At 52.6% G+C, this 16,390-nt stretch overlaps 2 protein-coding genes across 3 annotated transcripts in view; one reads left to right on the top strand and one right to left on the bottom strand.

The window, feature by feature from the left end:
* Positions 1-16,390, top strand: part of ARSG (arylsulfatase G) — a 36,201-nt gene continuing 19,811 nt past the window's right edge. Inside the window, exon 1 of one of the 2 annotated variants that reach the window (XM_062612580.1) lies at positions 1-429. The gene's annotated coding sequence lies outside the window, so the exon portion shown is untranslated. Of the gene's footprint in view, positions 430-11,916; positions 12,318-16,390 lie in introns of those variants that run through there. The other variant, XM_062612581.1, reaches the window with a different exon arrangement.
* SLC16A6 (solute carrier family 16 member 6) lies at positions 3,844-12,689 on the bottom strand. Its single transcript, XM_062612579.1, has 6 exons — positions 12,449-12,689; positions 10,397-10,638; positions 9,672-9,815; positions 8,840-8,968; positions 7,090-7,911; positions 3,844-6,475 (listed from the first exon to the last, which is right to left on the bottom strand). The coding sequence occupies exons 2-6, from the start codon at positions 10,629-10,631 to the stop codon at positions 6,180-6,182; spliced, it is 1,626 nt and encodes a 541-aa protein (XP_062468563.1). The 5' UTR covers positions 10,632-10,638; positions 12,449-12,689; the 3' UTR covers positions 3,844-6,179.

The raw sequence follows: 16,390 nt of genomic DNA, 5'->3' as shown, positions 1-16,390 counted from the left end.
TGTTATTGTCCTGCTGGCAGAGCATGGGGAGTTGCATGAGCTACCCAGGGAAGTTGTGTGCGGGCAAGGATGGACATGAGTGTTACTGAAGTTCCAGTTGAGGGCTTTCCAGAGACAAAACCGGCTGTGGGTTCTGTGCAGCCGATGCTTGAGCAGGACACGGCCATGCTTTGCCAGCAGCAAGGGAATAGCCGCGAGTCTGTTACGTGAGGGGCTTGCAGGAGGTCGGGGAGCTCATTGCTCCTGTGTCACTGGGACACGCGGGTGGGATGAAGCCCCTTCGTGCCCCATGGGGTGGCTCGGGGTGCTCTGCGGATGGCACAGCCGCTCGCATGGGCTCCGCGCTCCTCCCCTCTGCCTGGACGGACACGGGATGGGGAGGAGCAGGACCCCGCCGTGACGGCTGAGCCATGGCAGCCGCTCTGCCCCGTGAGTGCTCAGGCTTTGCTTCAGCCTCGTCCCGCTGTGTCCGGGGGGGTCCCCTATGGCGGTGGCTTCTCCCTCGCGGTGCCCCATGCCCCGGCAGGCTCGCAGCCCGCGATAGCCCCGCGGTGGCTGCGCATGGCAGGCACTGATAAGCCGCTGTTGCTGCATCCCCGGGTGCGTGAGGGAGGGAGATTGGGGCCCCCGGGGGCTCGGTGGTGGTTGTTGGGTGCAGGGAGGGGGAACCGGAGGCGCTGGGCTGCAGCGGGAGGAGGGAAGGGAGTGATTTCACAGCGGGCAGGGGAAGGAGCTGGCTTCTTGCGGGGGTTCAGCTCCAAGCAGGGCACGGGCTGCAGCTCCATGCGTGTGTTGTGGTGTCCGGTTTGCTGGTGTGCACGGTGCAGTAGTTATCAAAGGCGGGGCTGTCCCACGGTACTGCTTTTTGAGGAGCAGCAGGGTGCAGCCTGTCCTGCATCCATAGGGGTGCATCCTGTCCTCCTGCATCCAGTCCTGCGGTGAGGCTGGGATGTGGAGGGCACCCTGCCCTGCTCTTCTCTCCTCTGTGCAAACCAGAACCTTGTTCCACCCCCTGAATGAATTCTCTAGCAGAGGGAATGTGGGAATGTCAGGGTGCAGAAATTGCTGTGCTAGGTCCTGTCTGTGATGCTGCATCTTAAGTAGAAGTGGTCACACGTGTTGAGGTGTCCCTAAGTCACCACCGACAGAGAGAAGCGGGGATGCAAACCTGTGAGGAGAGGGGTTTGGGTAACTTGGGTCAAGTTTGATGACTGGGAGTGGATGAAAGGCTTCAGCAGCAGGTTTGGCCAAGAGGTGGTGTTAGAATCAGAGATTTAGATTGGATCCTAGGCAGAAATTCTTCACATTTTGGGTCTTTATCTCATTTTGCAACATCTAAAAACCCCCATCCAACAGCAATGCAATCAACAGCAAAACACAAAAGCTTTGATGGGTTTGAAGTGCTTAAAAGGCCTAAATTTGATAACTTTCCATAGCACAAGCACAAGCTGATGGAGATGCAAGTGAATCAGCAGAGCGGGGAGGCAGGACGGGGGGTACCAGCATCACTGGGGAGCGCAGGTCGCTGAAGCAGGAGCACAGGGTGATGCTGCGCGCCCCAGTTTGCCACCACTCAGCTCTGTTTTGCTGCTCTTTGGGGTGTTCCTCTGCCACAGGCTGGCTGTGGCAAGCAGCTGGCAGTGGGTAAAGTAGAAAAAGACATTCACAACATTAATGAAAGCTTTGACAAAAAGGAAGCGAGGGGAACTATTGTCTCCCCGGCCTTATTCTCATAATGTCTGCGTGTAATAAGTCTTTTGGTTATGCTTGTGGCTTCTGTGACAAAGTAGTGATTTAAGGGGCTGTCTTTACAGAGTCAGAGCTGCTCACACGGGCCAAAGTGCTGGTGAGTAATACTTTACCACAAATTGTTGTAACTGGAGCTTGACAACTGCAGTAGGAAGGAGGGAGGGGGATTGCATTTGATTTATGACATGGATTGCTGCAATTCGCTTTATGCTGGTGCAGCCACAGATGTGCAAACCCTGCAAGTAAAAGTCCGTGTGAGTGAAAACAGGGAGGGGAAAACTGTGATTTGCTGCCAGGATTCCCAGAGGTCTCCTGGATCAGTGGGAAGCACACGTGCGTCATATCTACAGACATATCTACAGCTTCTTGGACTGATGGCATCTTGGGATGCTTGGGAGCCTTTCCCTGTGCTGCCGGTGGTGTATCCAATTGGGAACCAGGGGTCCTGTCTCTTAGTGTGGACACCAAGTACAACATAGCTCCTCTGGGCAGCAGTGCTTTCTCTCTCTGCCTTCAAACCAAGCCAGGAGTTAAAGGGATCTTTAACCCAATCTATGGGGCATCTTTAAGATGTGGTCCAGAGAGGGAGGAAGGAAGGCTGCAGCTTGGGCTTGCATCACTGAAAATCCAGGTCATGTTTACTACGGGCAGCTGGAACATGATGATCTCAGATGCTAACAAGTAACATCTGAAGGGAAGCATTAAAACATCGGAGCTGTTTTGTAAGCACCTACTTCACTTTCATTCCAAAGGCAGTTCAGCTATTTTTAAACCTTCATTTGTCCCTTTAAGTACCTGGTGTCAGCTTATCTAAAGCAAGTGAAGAAGCACAAGGGGTTGCCCTTCCTTTGAATTTCAACTGGAAAAATGGCTTTGTTGCTTTTAAAGACCCCCAAAGCAACAAACAACCCCCCTGGACAGCTTCCTTTCTGCTCCCCATACCTACAGTCGGAGCTTTTTGTCCTCCTGCAAGCTGACCTTGTGTAATTTCCTTTATTTACATTTGGCTGGCACTGGCCTCATTGACTGCAAGAGTTTGTACAACCCCTTTTATCCTGACGCTTGCAGTTCTGCCCGTGCTGTCCTCTTATTTACTGCTGCAAAGTACATACGGAATGCTGCTGAATAAAATGGGGCTTATCCTATGTTATTCTGCCCTTAAAGCCTTTGTGCCAGGGTAAGAGGAGGATGTGGGCAATTAACTTAAACCAGGTGGGGAAAATGACTCCAATCTGTGCAAGGAGACAACTGAAAGGGCTACAGTTTGATGTGCTTTTATTTAAGTGAGTTCTGTTCAGCCTTTGTAATGCCTTTTGAAGGGGTTGTTTTTGAGGAAGCTGTTGGAAACAGTGTTTGTTCACTGCTGTAATCGAGCCAGAGTAAAACATGGAGGCAGATTAGCTTCCCAGGACTTTGGTACTTGCATTAGGTCTGCATGCGCGATGATCACCTCTGCTCTAGGACTTTTGCAACCAGAATGAGAACAGATTGCACTTAATGTGTATCATTGGCATGATGATTTCTTCAGTAAGTGGTTCCTTTGTAAATAGAAGTACTGATAGTTGGAATTAAGGGTGGCAGCTACTCCTGATAGGGTTTGGTGATGGTGAGAGTTAGGGGCTAAGGGGGAAAGGGCGTGTTTCATCTGGCTAAAAAAGAAATAAGGCTTGAGGGAGAGAAAATTGCCTTTTAGTGCAACTATCCTGGTATTTAGTGGCTTAATTTGTGCTACATGAGCTGCCCAGCCTGGCATGGAGAAAGTATGCTGCAATTGAGAGATGATAAAATAATGACATGATTGCGTGCTTCTCGAAGGCACGAGGGTAACGCTCCCCAGTGCCACCAATCCAGGAGGAGAAAAGGCTCCTTCTAATCAGGGCTCCCCGGGTAAGGGCTTTACAAGAGCACCCTCGAGGTCAGCCCTGATCTTCTTTAGCAGAACACAGGATTGCCCAATTCACAGGGCAAACAGGCTGCTGCAGGCTGAGGAAATGGCATGTGATGGCCATGCTGCCAGGCCTTGTGCTAGGGATGGAGAGGAGGAAAGCAGGAAAGTTTCTTCATTTTCTTTATTAAAAAAAAAAAAGGAAAAGGAAAAAAAAAAAGAACAAGTTTATTGCAAAACTCAGTGTTTTAGAATAGTTCCAGAGTCCACTAGGTTACAAACACATCAGTAAGTCCTGCTTTGAACGCATTAAAGCCTGCTTCTGGGTCTTCTGTGCCCGCACACACACATACTCACACGCTCCCCTGCTCGTGCCGCTACACAGACAGGAACAGAAACGTGAGGTCAGTGACAGATGTATCATTTGATCTGTATTGGAAACGGTTGTAGAAAACAAAGAGAACATTACAGTAGAACCTCGCCAATCTGCCGAACGGGGAGCATCCACACACACACAAAACCTGGAGGCCTTGTTCCACTTCCAAGCAGAGGTGTAATAGCAAAGTGCTGTAGTGAGGTCTCGTATCACAAAAGACTTCCATAATCTCACAATTAAGAGTCTACAGAACATTTACCAAAATGCTTGAAGTCATCATAAATTAACAATAAATAAAAAGTACATCTTAATGCGACGGTTGTGACTTGTTCATTTACTCACTGATTCACAAAACTCTCAGTTCTCTGTAAGGGGTCTTCCAGTCCTGGGTGCATCGCAGCGAGGTTCTGCTGGCCGTGATAAAGTGCTGAGGCAGAGGAAGGATGCGAGACCGCGGGTCTCGGGCAGTGAGGATGGATTGCTCTAGCCACTTGGTTGCAAGAGTGCCTGTTTCTTGGGTTTTGGGACATCTAAGACACAAAAAACACATCAAGCACCTTCCCAAAAAGAGGGGGTGAGATTCCTGTTTGTTTTTTTTTTTTAATCTTTTTTTTGAATCTTTTTTTAACAGATTGTCCCCCATTTCTATGGCTGGTAAAACACAGACAGGTCAGCGTAGCAGTTAATGCATGATGCCACTTCCACTGAAATACACAGAGATGTTGATTTGGTTTGCCTTCCAAACCAAACCAGACTTGTTTTATTTGTCCCCCTGAGTTGCTTAAGAGGCGTTAAGATGCATATAGGTGGGGTAAGCAAGCTTGTGTCACCATGAGTAGGAATCTCTCCCATTAAGACTAAATGAAGAGCTAGGATGTTGTCTTTTACTATTCCGCTCATGCCTTCTGTGTGCACAGACTCTGGTTCATTTTACTGGAGCAAAAAAAGGGATCCTGCTAACTTTGGGGAGCAGGGGGTACATGCCCCATGGCTGGCAATGTGGGGAGCAGACTGCCAGGGGCTGGGTATCAAGGGGATGTTCCACATTCATGTGTGATGAGGCAGAGAGCTCCTTGTGCACGTGTAAGCGAAGGTTTTGGGTACATTAAGACATACTGAGCCCAACCCTCCCTGTGGGGTGGGCTGGTGACAGCAGCAGAGCTAGGTCCAGTGACACCAGCTGAGGCCTGACGGAAAGAGATGCTGGATCTGCGGTTTATTATTGGGTTTTTTTTTCCTTTCTAAATAACAACTGGGTTACCTAAGACCTACCTATTCAAAACAGCTACACTCTATGCTGTAAGGTTCCTAACAATTTCACAAGCTAGCATTACAAGATAGGTGTTGAAGAGGGTGATGTAAAGACAGCTTTCCGATCTGCAGAAGATGATTTTTCCTCTCCCCTTATTTAAGCTAACCTCCTTTAGCAATCTTAGAATAAATTAATAAATACTAATTAAATTAGAAACAGTACATCAGAGCTGACTGTCAACAGAAAAAAAAAGAAACAGTTCTAAGGATACCAATCAGGAGAAGAAAAATTATCTTGTGATTAAGACGTGCAGTAATAACTGGCCATAAAGACATACGGAGCCTCTGATTTCCCAGCATTTGTGACGTTCAAGTTAAGAACATTAACAATGGTTTCTACTAGGTCAGCTCTCTAGCCTAGCCTCCTCCAACCTAAAACATGAGTCCTCATTCTTCTACAAGAAGATTGACTTGGCTATTGGTGGTGTATGAAATGCTTGTCTCCAGTTCATGCCATAGGTGTCATATTTGCTTGGAATCTGTGGTAGGGGATGGTTGAGGACAGTCAGAGGCTGAGCTGCTTCTGCTGTTGTTCTCAGTTTCTCTGGGGTCAGTTGAACCTTTACCTATGCTTGTTATCAGGAAAGCAGGAGTGTGCATCACATCTTCATGCTAGACACAAGTTATTGGATGTGGCTATCAGTATTTTCTATGGAGCTTTCCATTGTTGGTTAAAAAAGTTCTTCCTAATCATTAAAAAAAAATAAAATAAGAAGTTGTTGGTAGCAACTGTTCACATTTAAAATTTCACATTCCCTTTAGAATGGAGCTTTAAAACGTGGAGCAGAGCTGACATCTTCCCCAGTCTTGCGCCGGGTAGATTTAGGTGGAGAAGGGACGGGGGTGTGGGGTGTGTGTTTAGACCACGCTGTCAGAGCCTTTTCCTGAATTTTCACCTTTTCCTGAATTTTCCCCTTTTCCTGAATTTTCACCTTTTCCCGAATTTTCACCTCTTCCAATATCCATGTCTATAAAGTCATCGGGTAAGTCTGGAGCAGCCCCCACCGCGCTCTCCTCCGCGCCCCGCTGTGAGCAGTGGCACAGCCCAACCTTGCACGGTCTCACCAGGGACAGGAACACGGCGCCCAGGACCATGCCAGCAGCACAGGAGTAAAAGGCTGAGCTGTAGTTCTGTGTTGTATCCACTATGACACCTATAGAGACACATTGACAGCAGTTAGCCACAGGTGACTCCCCTCTCCCATGCCCATCCGTGCTTCCCACAGGGTTTTTAATCTGGGTACCACTTTAATCCGGGTACCACTGCATCATTTTATCTGCAATCAATGCTACTCTATGACAAACAGATGCTACCTTAAAAGAAGTAAAACACAGTGTTCAGGGGTGCATAGTGTCATCTTCAGGCGAGTCAGAAGCCTCTGGGCATGAAATGCATCTATTTATTATGCCAGAGACTTCACCTTTCTGCAGTCTATGGCAGAAACACATGCACAGTGGAAGAGATTAGTTTCTGCCACTCTCTAGAGCCTGAAGTGATGCCAGGTTTAGTTTTCCGGCAGGATCAGGGGAGCACTGCAGTATTTTCCTTCACTCTGAGGTTCCTCAGTGGAGACCGCCTCATCTGTGGGACTCTGCAGAGCTGCATTGCAGTAGTCTTCTGGCTCTGAGAGTCTCCTAATACTAGTTGCAGGGCTTTTAGGCGAGTACTATGATTAGCGCTGCCAGAACACTTTCTAGACAGATCAGCACCAACAGCATGCCAAAAACCACACCCCAAACCCCAAATTAACATGAGTTTTAGAGTTACCTGCAAGGGGTGGTCCAGCCAACCCAGCTAAGCTTTGAATGAAGACATAGACACCAGCCGCAGAGGACATCTTCTCGATGCCAACCACGTCGTCTTCTGCCAGGAGGGGAATATGCGTGCCCGCTACCGTTCCGAGCATGAACCCGAAGAATATGCTACATGTCATCAAGCCCCAGAACTCGGAGGCAAAAGGGAAGGCAAACAACGCTACAGACAGCAGGACAACACAGATGAGTTCGATGTAGATCTTGCGGATGGGCTTCTTGTTGAGGACCCAGCCCGCTGAGATTCTTCCAAAGACCTCTGCAATCGCCATGGCCGACAGTATGTATGCAGAGTGGTCTTTGCCGATGCCAAGGCTGAGACTCAAGGGAATGATGTAGAGGGAAGGAGCAAAGAAGCCCAGGGTAGCAAACAGGCCAAAGAATGCATAACAGATAAAGCTATAGTCTCTCATCACAGAAAAGTCCAGTAGTTTGGTTTTTGGTTCTGGAGGGGTGCTGTTATTTTCAGCAAGTATCTGCACGTGTTCCTTTGGTTCTTCACTTTTCGGCTCTGCTTTGGTTTTTCCAGGCACATTGCTGGGTGAGGTAGTTATTTCGACTCCTGAGTCTATGGACTCTATTGAGGTGCGTGTTTGCTCGTTTTCAAGCATGTACTTGGTCTCCGTGGGCTCTTCTGGAGGCTGTGCTTTCACTTCTTCTTGCTCTTGGATGATGATGGGTCGCAGGAGCGACCCGCAGATGACGATGCTCAGCTGCAGCACCCCGACAGAAAGGAGGCTGTATCTCCAGCCTATCTGCTCCTTCAGAGCAGTAATTGCTGAGGAAAGAGGGCAGAAGAAGAAGAAAGTGTAAGTAGAAGAACATGGAGTTACACCAAGGAGCTATTTGAACTGGAGCTTCATCACCAGATTGTCCCCAGGACCTCAGCTCTCATGGAGGCTGAGCAGGGTCCCTCCTGGTCCATCCTGCCCAGGGCCACCCAGGGGTCTGGCACCCATGTTCCTCCCATCAGCTGCAGCAAAGAGCCAGAAACCACCTCTAACATCTGGCTAGCAGAAGCCACCCTCTAGGTAACCACTTGTGAGGTCCCTGTGAGTTTGGGATGCGCAAGGACGAAGGTGGTGTTATTTTTAGTGAATGAGAGCAAACTCAGCAGTAAAGTTTCCTCTCTCACTGACCCCACCCTGAAACCAGCTACTGGAGGAAGTCTCTTAGCTCTACTCAAAGGTGTGTGTTACTGCATAATCACAAGCCTTCATCTGCAATCAGGGCAGCTTTACAATGGGTTATTAGCTGAATGGAAGCGTGCGCAGGAGAGGACCACCTGAACTGCAGAGACAGGGACATGGTGCCTGGGCACAGGTCCCCAGAAGGCTGGAGCAGCTCATGCTGAGCAGAGGCTCACTAACCTTTAGGAACAGTTATGTGTACTGTGTATGTTTTAAATAGCTGAAGTTTCTCGGTCTTATTTTTAGCCTGCTAGATCTATATAGGGAACCGGGCAGGCTGTGTATCAGCAAGGCACGTCCTGCTCTGGCACACGTCGTGCTGGGGGGGCTTGGGCATGGTGAGACCAGTCTCTAGGATTACTTGTAGCCCTGTTTGCAGGGCATGTGAGCAACCACCTGTGGACTTTAGCAGCGCATGAGCACCAAGTTGGTCTCAATTGGCTTCTATTTGCTTGGGAAAAGGATTGGAGCAGCACTGGGCTTTAGGCATGGACACACAGCATTTAGGCACTGTACCTGGTGCAAAGGAGAAGACAGCGAAACATTCCCCTGTGGATGCCACCGCTGTGACCAGCGAACGCCTTTTGTCAAAATACTGTGATAAAATGGTGACAGTCGGGAGGAAAGAGAGGCAGTATCCGAGGCCTGTGAATAAATGCCAAAAATTGCCATAACAACAAGTAAGGGAGGGGGGAAACACCGATGCGAGAACACGTTAAGTCAGCTTTCCCAGTGGCGAGATTACAGTATCATTTCGGCCAACTCAGCAAGTCACCCTGGAAGAAAATCATTGGGGAAACCACAATGTTATTTTCTTTTAAACTGGATAGGGGGGAAAGAAAAAAGAAGAAGAAAGAAAGGAAAAGCAAAACAAGAGACCCAACCGCCCAGCTCATGCCTTCTGTTCCCAAACAGCCAGCGGGGTCCATTTGGAGGACCTCATCTGCTTAAAGAGTAATTGATCCCCTAAGCGAGGCAAGCTGCGGGCCACAGATGTGAGCAGGACACCCAGGATAGACTGGAGAAGGGGAAAAGTATCAGGAAAAACACAGAATCAAAGGAGAGGTTGGAGGATTTGACCCCATGAACAGTGTTCATCTCCCCGGTCAAGCACAAGCAATCGGTACAGGTGCAGGACGGAGTCCCAAGGTGGTCCCCAGGGTGAGACCGGGTACAAGACCAAGCCTTGAGCCCAGGTCATCACCTTGGACAGGAGAGTAAGAGCAGCTCAGGAGGGTCAGCACTCCCCATGTTGTGGGAAGTAAAACCCCTCCATGGCCAGAGCTACACTTTGCAGGAAGCCAGAGGAGAGTGAAGGGTTCGGAGGTGCAGGAATAGGACAACTCACCAGAGATGATGCCGATGGTGATGTACATGTCCACAACAGAGCGGGCGAAGGAGGCAATGACCATGCCAGTGCTGATCAGCACCCCCCCGGCCATCACCACCAAGCGGTGACCGAAGCGATTGCTGAGGACCGTTGACAGAGGAGCTGGATGGAAGGAGAGGAAAAGAGACATGGTCAGCACCCATCAGCAACCTCAGCTACAATCTGCTCATACCCCTGCCCACATCTCCATGACATGCCACCTCCCCTGCTAGCTGGCCTCACAGAGCAGACCATCACCCTGGAGCCATCCCTCGAGCACCGCACAGTGTTCAGATGTGCTGATAAATGATCAGCAAAGACTAGAAAGGGTGCAGGGGACAAACCTGCAGCAACATCCACAGACAGCAGTGGATTTCAGTGAGGCTTAAGGTATTTCCAGCCCTTTTTCACTATGGAGTTAGGTCTTAAAACTCTTGTTTTTACCCTTGCTGAATGGCCACGCCAGGCTCAGCAACATGAACCATGTCCCTGTACCATGCAGAAGGACAAGTTGGGGCTCAAAGGTATGGCTGGGCTGAGGCAGACATTTCTTGTTATTCCAGGAGCACAAAGCTCTGTACTTTATGGCTGTTATTTATAACAGAGCCATTAGAGACACCAAAGTCACCGGTACCAGGTCCTTGTCTGATGAGTCAGCACTACAGCTGCCCCTTGCACCCGTGCTGGATGCCTGCCACTCTTACCTGTGAAGGTCTGCACAAACACACAGATGGATATTATCCAGGATATCCTGCTGTTGGTTTCGTCAAAGCTTTCCATCAGGTCGTTAAAGAAGACGCCGAATGATTTTATAATGCCGTACGTGAGAGCTTCCACAAAGAAGAAAGCAAAAGCAACTGTCCAACCCCATCCTCCGTCAGGCACTTTAGAATAGACATTTGGGGCCGTGCACCCCATTTTTACAGCTTTGACAGTCATTTTTGATCTGGAAAAGAGGGGAGAAAGAGTCAGGCATCAGTTTTAAGATGGATTTTGCTGGAAGAGGCATGGCCTAGCAGCTGTGACATCCCTAAGGCAGGTCCCTGTGCTGCCAAGGGATTAAATGCAGGTGTTGGGGTGAAGTTTCAGCCTTTGTCACCCCATAGGCTCGTTTTCACCAGTGCCTTTCGAGCCCAGGACCAGAAACTCTGCTCAGCACCCTGCCGAGCTGTTCCCATCAGCAAATCCCAGCACCCGGGAGCTGTCGTCTGTACTTCAGTGCATGGGGGTGGATGGATGCAGTTCATGAAAGATCCACCACGGGACCCAGCGTGGGCTGGTGGAGCTGCAGGAGCTCGCTAGGAGCACCCGTCCTCCCCACTGCATCCTGTGCCTGGGCTGGGATGGATGGTGACACCCCGATAGCACCCGTTTGCCATGGGGTTGGTCAGTGACATAACCCACCATCATACCCTGCAGCATCCTGCACCCACCGAGCTGCTGCTCATGGTATTGGGGTACCCTCAGTTGCTGTGGCAGCTCTGGAGCTGCCAATCCCCAGCTCCCCACAGTGCTGTAACCTCACAACAGGGGTGTGGACACCTCCTCGGCCACCAGCTCCCTGTGCTGTCCCCTTCAGCCCTTGGGGTCACTGGACCCCCAAGAGCAGGAGCAAGGGGATGCACTAAGGGCTGGAGGGGCTCACCCGGTAGGACATGGGGATCTCTGCAGTGCTGCTCCGCATCACTTGTGACCATGGATGAGGGCATCCTATGCCCTCATCCCATTCTGCGCTGCACCCCCGCCCCTGCGGGTGGGACACAGGGACAGAGCCGGGGTCAAGCGGCCGCGCTGGCTCCCCGGGGTGGGGGGGAGCATCGTGAGCTCCGTCCCCGGCCACGCGTGGACCTGCGGCTCCTGCGTGTCCCCCGCCCCAGCAGGCACCAGGCATTTCCCTCCTCCATTTTACACTCCGGATCATCGGCACTTTGTGTCCGTGCGGCTCAAGCAGCGCTGCATCCCACGGGGCAACTTCTCGCCGCGGAACAGGCGAGTGCGAGCGCGTCCCCATAGGCACCCACCCGAGAGCGGCCCCACGGGAGCGTAGGGACCCACCCGAAGAGGTCCCCTAAGTGGAGCCGGGGAGGGGGTCTCAGCACCCAGCGGGTTCAAGCCTGGTGCACGGTGCCCGTGGCGGGGTACCGGTGCGGGATGGAGCGAGGCGTGAGCTCCAGCATCCCGCCGCTGCCCCGGCTCTGGTGCTTGGGTTAAGGAGGAAAGGGGGGGGGGGGACACACACCAGGAGGACCACTGGTGTGTGCCCGAAGTTTGTGGGAAGTGCCTGGGTGCCCCCCGGGGGAGGCAGCGGGGCTGCAGCGAATGCCTGTGTCACTGCACGGGGAACGGGGGGAGGCTCGGGTAGGAGGAAGCACGGTGTTTAAAGCAGAGAAGAAAAATCCCCACCACAAACCTCACACAAACCATGTACATTTAGGGATTAACAGAAAATAGAATGGGGAAAGAAATTAGAGATGGAAAACCCAGCGCGGAGGGGCCCGGCGCGCCGCCCCCCCTTCCTTCCCTGCATCACTTTCCGAACATTTCAGACCTGATTTCTGCATCGCCACCGCCGCACCGGCTGCTCGGGGCCGCCGGCTAAAAATAAAGGGATGCGGGAAACGGGAGGTGGGGAGAAGGGAGAAAAGCAAAAAGGGAGGTGGAAAAGGTAATAAAAAAGCCTATTTGTTAATGCAGGCAGACAAAGCCCCCCCCACCCCGCCTCCCTCCCCGGAGGCCCCCGGCGGGACCCCACTCACCGGCGGCGCTGGGTGCTGCGGCGGGGTTAGGGGCTGCCCATGGCCCGGGCGGGCGGGCGGCGAGAGGAGGCGACCCCGCTGCCCGCCGGCCTGCGGCCGCTGTTGCTCCCGCTGCCCGCGGCGGCGGCTGCTCTGCGCTCGCTCCCAGCCCTTATATACCGGCTGGAGCCGGTCTCCGCCGGCGGCTCCGCAGCGCCATGTGCGCGCCGGGCCCGGATCGCCCCAGCGGCGGCGCCGGCACCGCGTGTGCGGCCGAGGGGCGGTGCTGGCGGCGGGGAACGGACCGGCCCCCCCCCGGCCCGCCCCGCACGGGCACGGACACCCGGCACCTGCCCCAGCGGCACCGGTCCCGGTCCCCCCCCCCCTGCCCCGGGCGCTGCGGGGCTCCGCCGGTTCGGGGCACAGCGGGAGCGTCACAAGCGGGGTGGGGGGAGCGCGGTCCTGGTGTGCGGGTTTGGGTCCCCCCCATGGCGGTTCCCGACCCGCCGCCCCCGCAGCCCCGGGTTGGGATTTCGGAGTCGCTCCGTTTTGGTGCTGAAGTTTGGAGGCTTTTGTTTGCGGGAGCGTGGAATTGCAGGTGGGAAGGAAAGGACCTCAGAGATCAGCTGGTCCAAGCTTTCTAGGCAAAGCATAACCTAGGCTGGATGTCCCAGCAGCCTGTGCAAACGGATCTTATCTGGCACTTCTGTGGGGGGATTATTCCAAAGGCAGAAAAGGCCTCCATCTCCCAGTGGGAAAGGGATAAGGGATGAGATTGTGCAAGCTGGGCTGCAAGGAATATGTCTGCATTACCTGTCCCCTTTGGGCAGCATGGCTGTGATCTGTGCGCCCACAAGGGATGCAGTTCCAGGAGCATCCCAGGCTCACAACAAAGCAGGCAGATGCCATCCTGTTTGCTGTGCAAGGTGCTGGGATGGGATGGGAGCTGATGGGATGGGGCTGAGCACACGGTGAGGTCCTGAGTGCCAGTTCTGAGCTTGTAACATCCAGTCTCTGGTGTCATGGGCAGCACATGTTGAGATTTTAAGGGAAAACATGTCCCTTGTATAAGGAGCCTAATTTATGGTTCAAACTGGAAGCAGGCGACTCAGCACCTATATGGATGGGAGGAAGGAAGTGTTGGGGCAGACATGTGGCATGGAGAGCACAGGGCAGGGATCCAGTGCCCTGTACAGCGGCTGGGACTAAAGCAGTGAGTGCTTAGGGTTTCCCCTAAATTCCCCTGAAATCAGTAAATAAGAGGAAAAAATGAGCAGTGCTGTTTCCTAGCTCACTGCTATGGCTGCATCCCAGTGCTGGCCTCAATGTGCTGAGCATGGGTGGATGATGCCAGTGAGGTTTGGGAGCCCACAGGTCATATCAGAGGGCTCCCATAACATCCCTGCCCTTTGCTGGGTTAAAGCGGAACCGGAGGGTTCTGGTTTATAGCCCTGGATAAACTACCCAGGTTAAACTGTTCTTTGATGCCTCGCATATACAGGGCTGCTGTGTTTGATTTGGCACAAGGCCCTTCTCTTGGTTTCCTTCTTTGTCACGGTGCAAGTGCTGGTGTGGCAGCGCAGGTGAGGGCAGTAGGCACAGAACTGCAGACTGCTGACAAGTCACTGATGGCTTTTGCTCTATCCTGGGAGCTTCCTCATAGCAAAGCTGGTCCAGCAGCCAGTGCCTCCCTCATCCTCGCAGCGAGGTTTCAGCAGCTTCACCCCTTGCAGTCCCATCCTAAACCAGCTTAAATCCATGGGGAGCAATGGACACTGCGCCTTTAGGGAGCCTCATATCGCCCCATCCTGCAGGAAACCCCATCCTCCCATGGGTTATGCCTTTCAGGGCTGCAGATGAAGGGCGAGCACCTTGCCTGGCCTCCAGGAACCAATACCCCGTTATATAAGGGAATGGGTCGCCCTCCCCAGGCTGTAATTCTTCCTGGCAGGGACAGTGCAAGTGGTTGTGGGGCAACAAAAGAGGTTTGTGCCTCCAGGGGAGAAATAAGAATGCAAATATCTGTGGCATGAACAAACAGAAGCGATTTACTCCTTGGTATTTCTTGTCAGGACTTTGCATCTGTCTCTGCTTCACCTTCTCATTCCTTCCCTTTGGGCTTTCCAAGTGCAATAAGGCTTTAGGAAGCAACAGGGGCCCCATGGGAGGGACAGAGCTGGAAGCTGCAGCCTCTCCAACCCAGGGCTTCCCAGCTCTGCTGTAAAATCCCCTTTTCCCATCTTGTTTGCTCACTCTGGGGGGGGATTTCTCCTGCTGCAGCTTGGGTTTGTGGAGGGTTTGGCTGTGGCTCAGCCAGAACACCCATTATGGGTCCCTTGTGGCAGCGGCTCGCACCGGGACATGCTTCTTCATCCCGGGGCTGCTGCACCCAGCGCATGAGTGCTCTGTAAACCAGAGCGAAGCAGAGCAAACGTCCTCTTAGTGGGCATAAATCAGCTTGGAACTGGAAAACAGGGCGGGCTGCGAGCAGCAAAGGGAGCGCGGGCCCCTGCGTGCTGCTGCTGCTGCCGGATGGCTCAGGGACTTCCAGTTCATTTGTCGTGCCGGGTTCGCCCAGCCCTGCTCGCATGTGTCATGTTTTCTCTGCAGGAGCAGCAAGATGGGTGAAAAACATTCCCCTGTCTCGGGGCTGGCAGGAGTCCTGCTCCGTCTGCAGAAGGGTGTTTTTGTCCGGGCTGCTTTACCCTCGCACAAACTATTCCAGTCGAAAAACCTTTTCCTGGAATGAAGTCTTGACTGTGCTCAGGGCATTGTCAGGACGGTTGTACCGGGAACAGAGCTTTGCTGGTAAACATCAGGGGGGCCTAATGGGGCAGAAACAGCTCGTGGCTCCTCTGCCCCCGTCAACACACCCTTCACAAGGCACCTGCTGCCTTTTACTGTGCTGGAATCAGAAACAGAATGTGTATGTATGTGGTCAATGGGAACACAAAACATAGGTTGTGTTTTATACCCTCTAAAAGCCTGGATGTGCCTCCATCCATCCCCTCCAGGCTCGGCATCCCATGGTGGGGTTGGGGTCAGCACCATCAGCCACACCACGGGGAGATGTCCCCATCCTGTATCGCTCGGCAGCCATGGGGTCAGCTTGAGCCATTGCTCCTGCTTCCTGCCTTAGTTTCCCTGCACAAGAGGCAACACTGGGAGCCCCCAAAGTGATCCTGGGATAACAGTGGGTGTCTGCAGTTTGAATTCCTCATCCCCTGCTGTGTCCTTATCTCTCAGCAGGGATAGGGGATGCCTGCTGGGCTTCTGGCAGGAGAACAGGGCTGCTGGAGCGGCTTTGGGCTGGAGATCAGAGCTGGGACACCCCGGGTGCTGGTGGGGGACCGGGTGTGCTTCAAAAGTCATCAGGTTCTCCTGTGCTCTGCTGCTGCTTTGCTCTCCAGGCAGGCGTGAAAATGTGAAAGAATGTGGAAAATGTGAAAATGATCGGGCTGGCCCCAAGATTTGTAAACTTCTGGTTAATGTGTAATGAATACATGACAGATACTCCCAGTGCAGGGTGGCCGCTCCATGGTGGTACAGCCGGTGGCATCCCGGAGCGAGGAGGCATCTCCCATCCTCAGCCCTGCGGCCAGCCTGAGCAGGCTTTGGGACTTGTCTAAACTGGTTTATCTGGTTCTGACTTATCCTTGTCCGCCTGTGAAGCACCTTGTTTGCCTTGCAGAAATGCGCTTTGTGTTATTTGTTTAGGTTTGGTTTCATTCCTCCCTGATGCTATGAAACCCAAGTTCACAGTGCCCAGCCGGAGCGATGCCGGTGCTTGCAGCCCAGGGCCGGTTTTCCAAGGCTTTTGCCTTGGTTCCTGGCTGGGATTCTGCCCAGGGAGCATCAGCACCGGTGCAGTGTTTCCTGCTTGGCACCAAGTGAGGTGCCGCAATACCCGTGTTCCATCCGTAGTCTGCCTGGGGAAATCTCTTCTGAGTCACTTGTTCTCTT

The sequence above is a fragment of the Pezoporus occidentalis genome, unplaced genomic scaffold, assembly GCF_034315485.1.
Source record: "Pezoporus occidentalis ecotype Australia unplaced genomic scaffold, CSIRO_AGI_Poc_V1 ctg160, whole genome shotgun sequence".
NCBI lineage: Eukaryota > Metazoa > Chordata > Aves > Psittaciformes > Psittacidae > Pezoporus > Pezoporus occidentalis.
The sequence above is the reverse complement of the archived record's forward strand: the minus strand, read 5'-3'. Positions and strand labels throughout refer to the sequence as shown.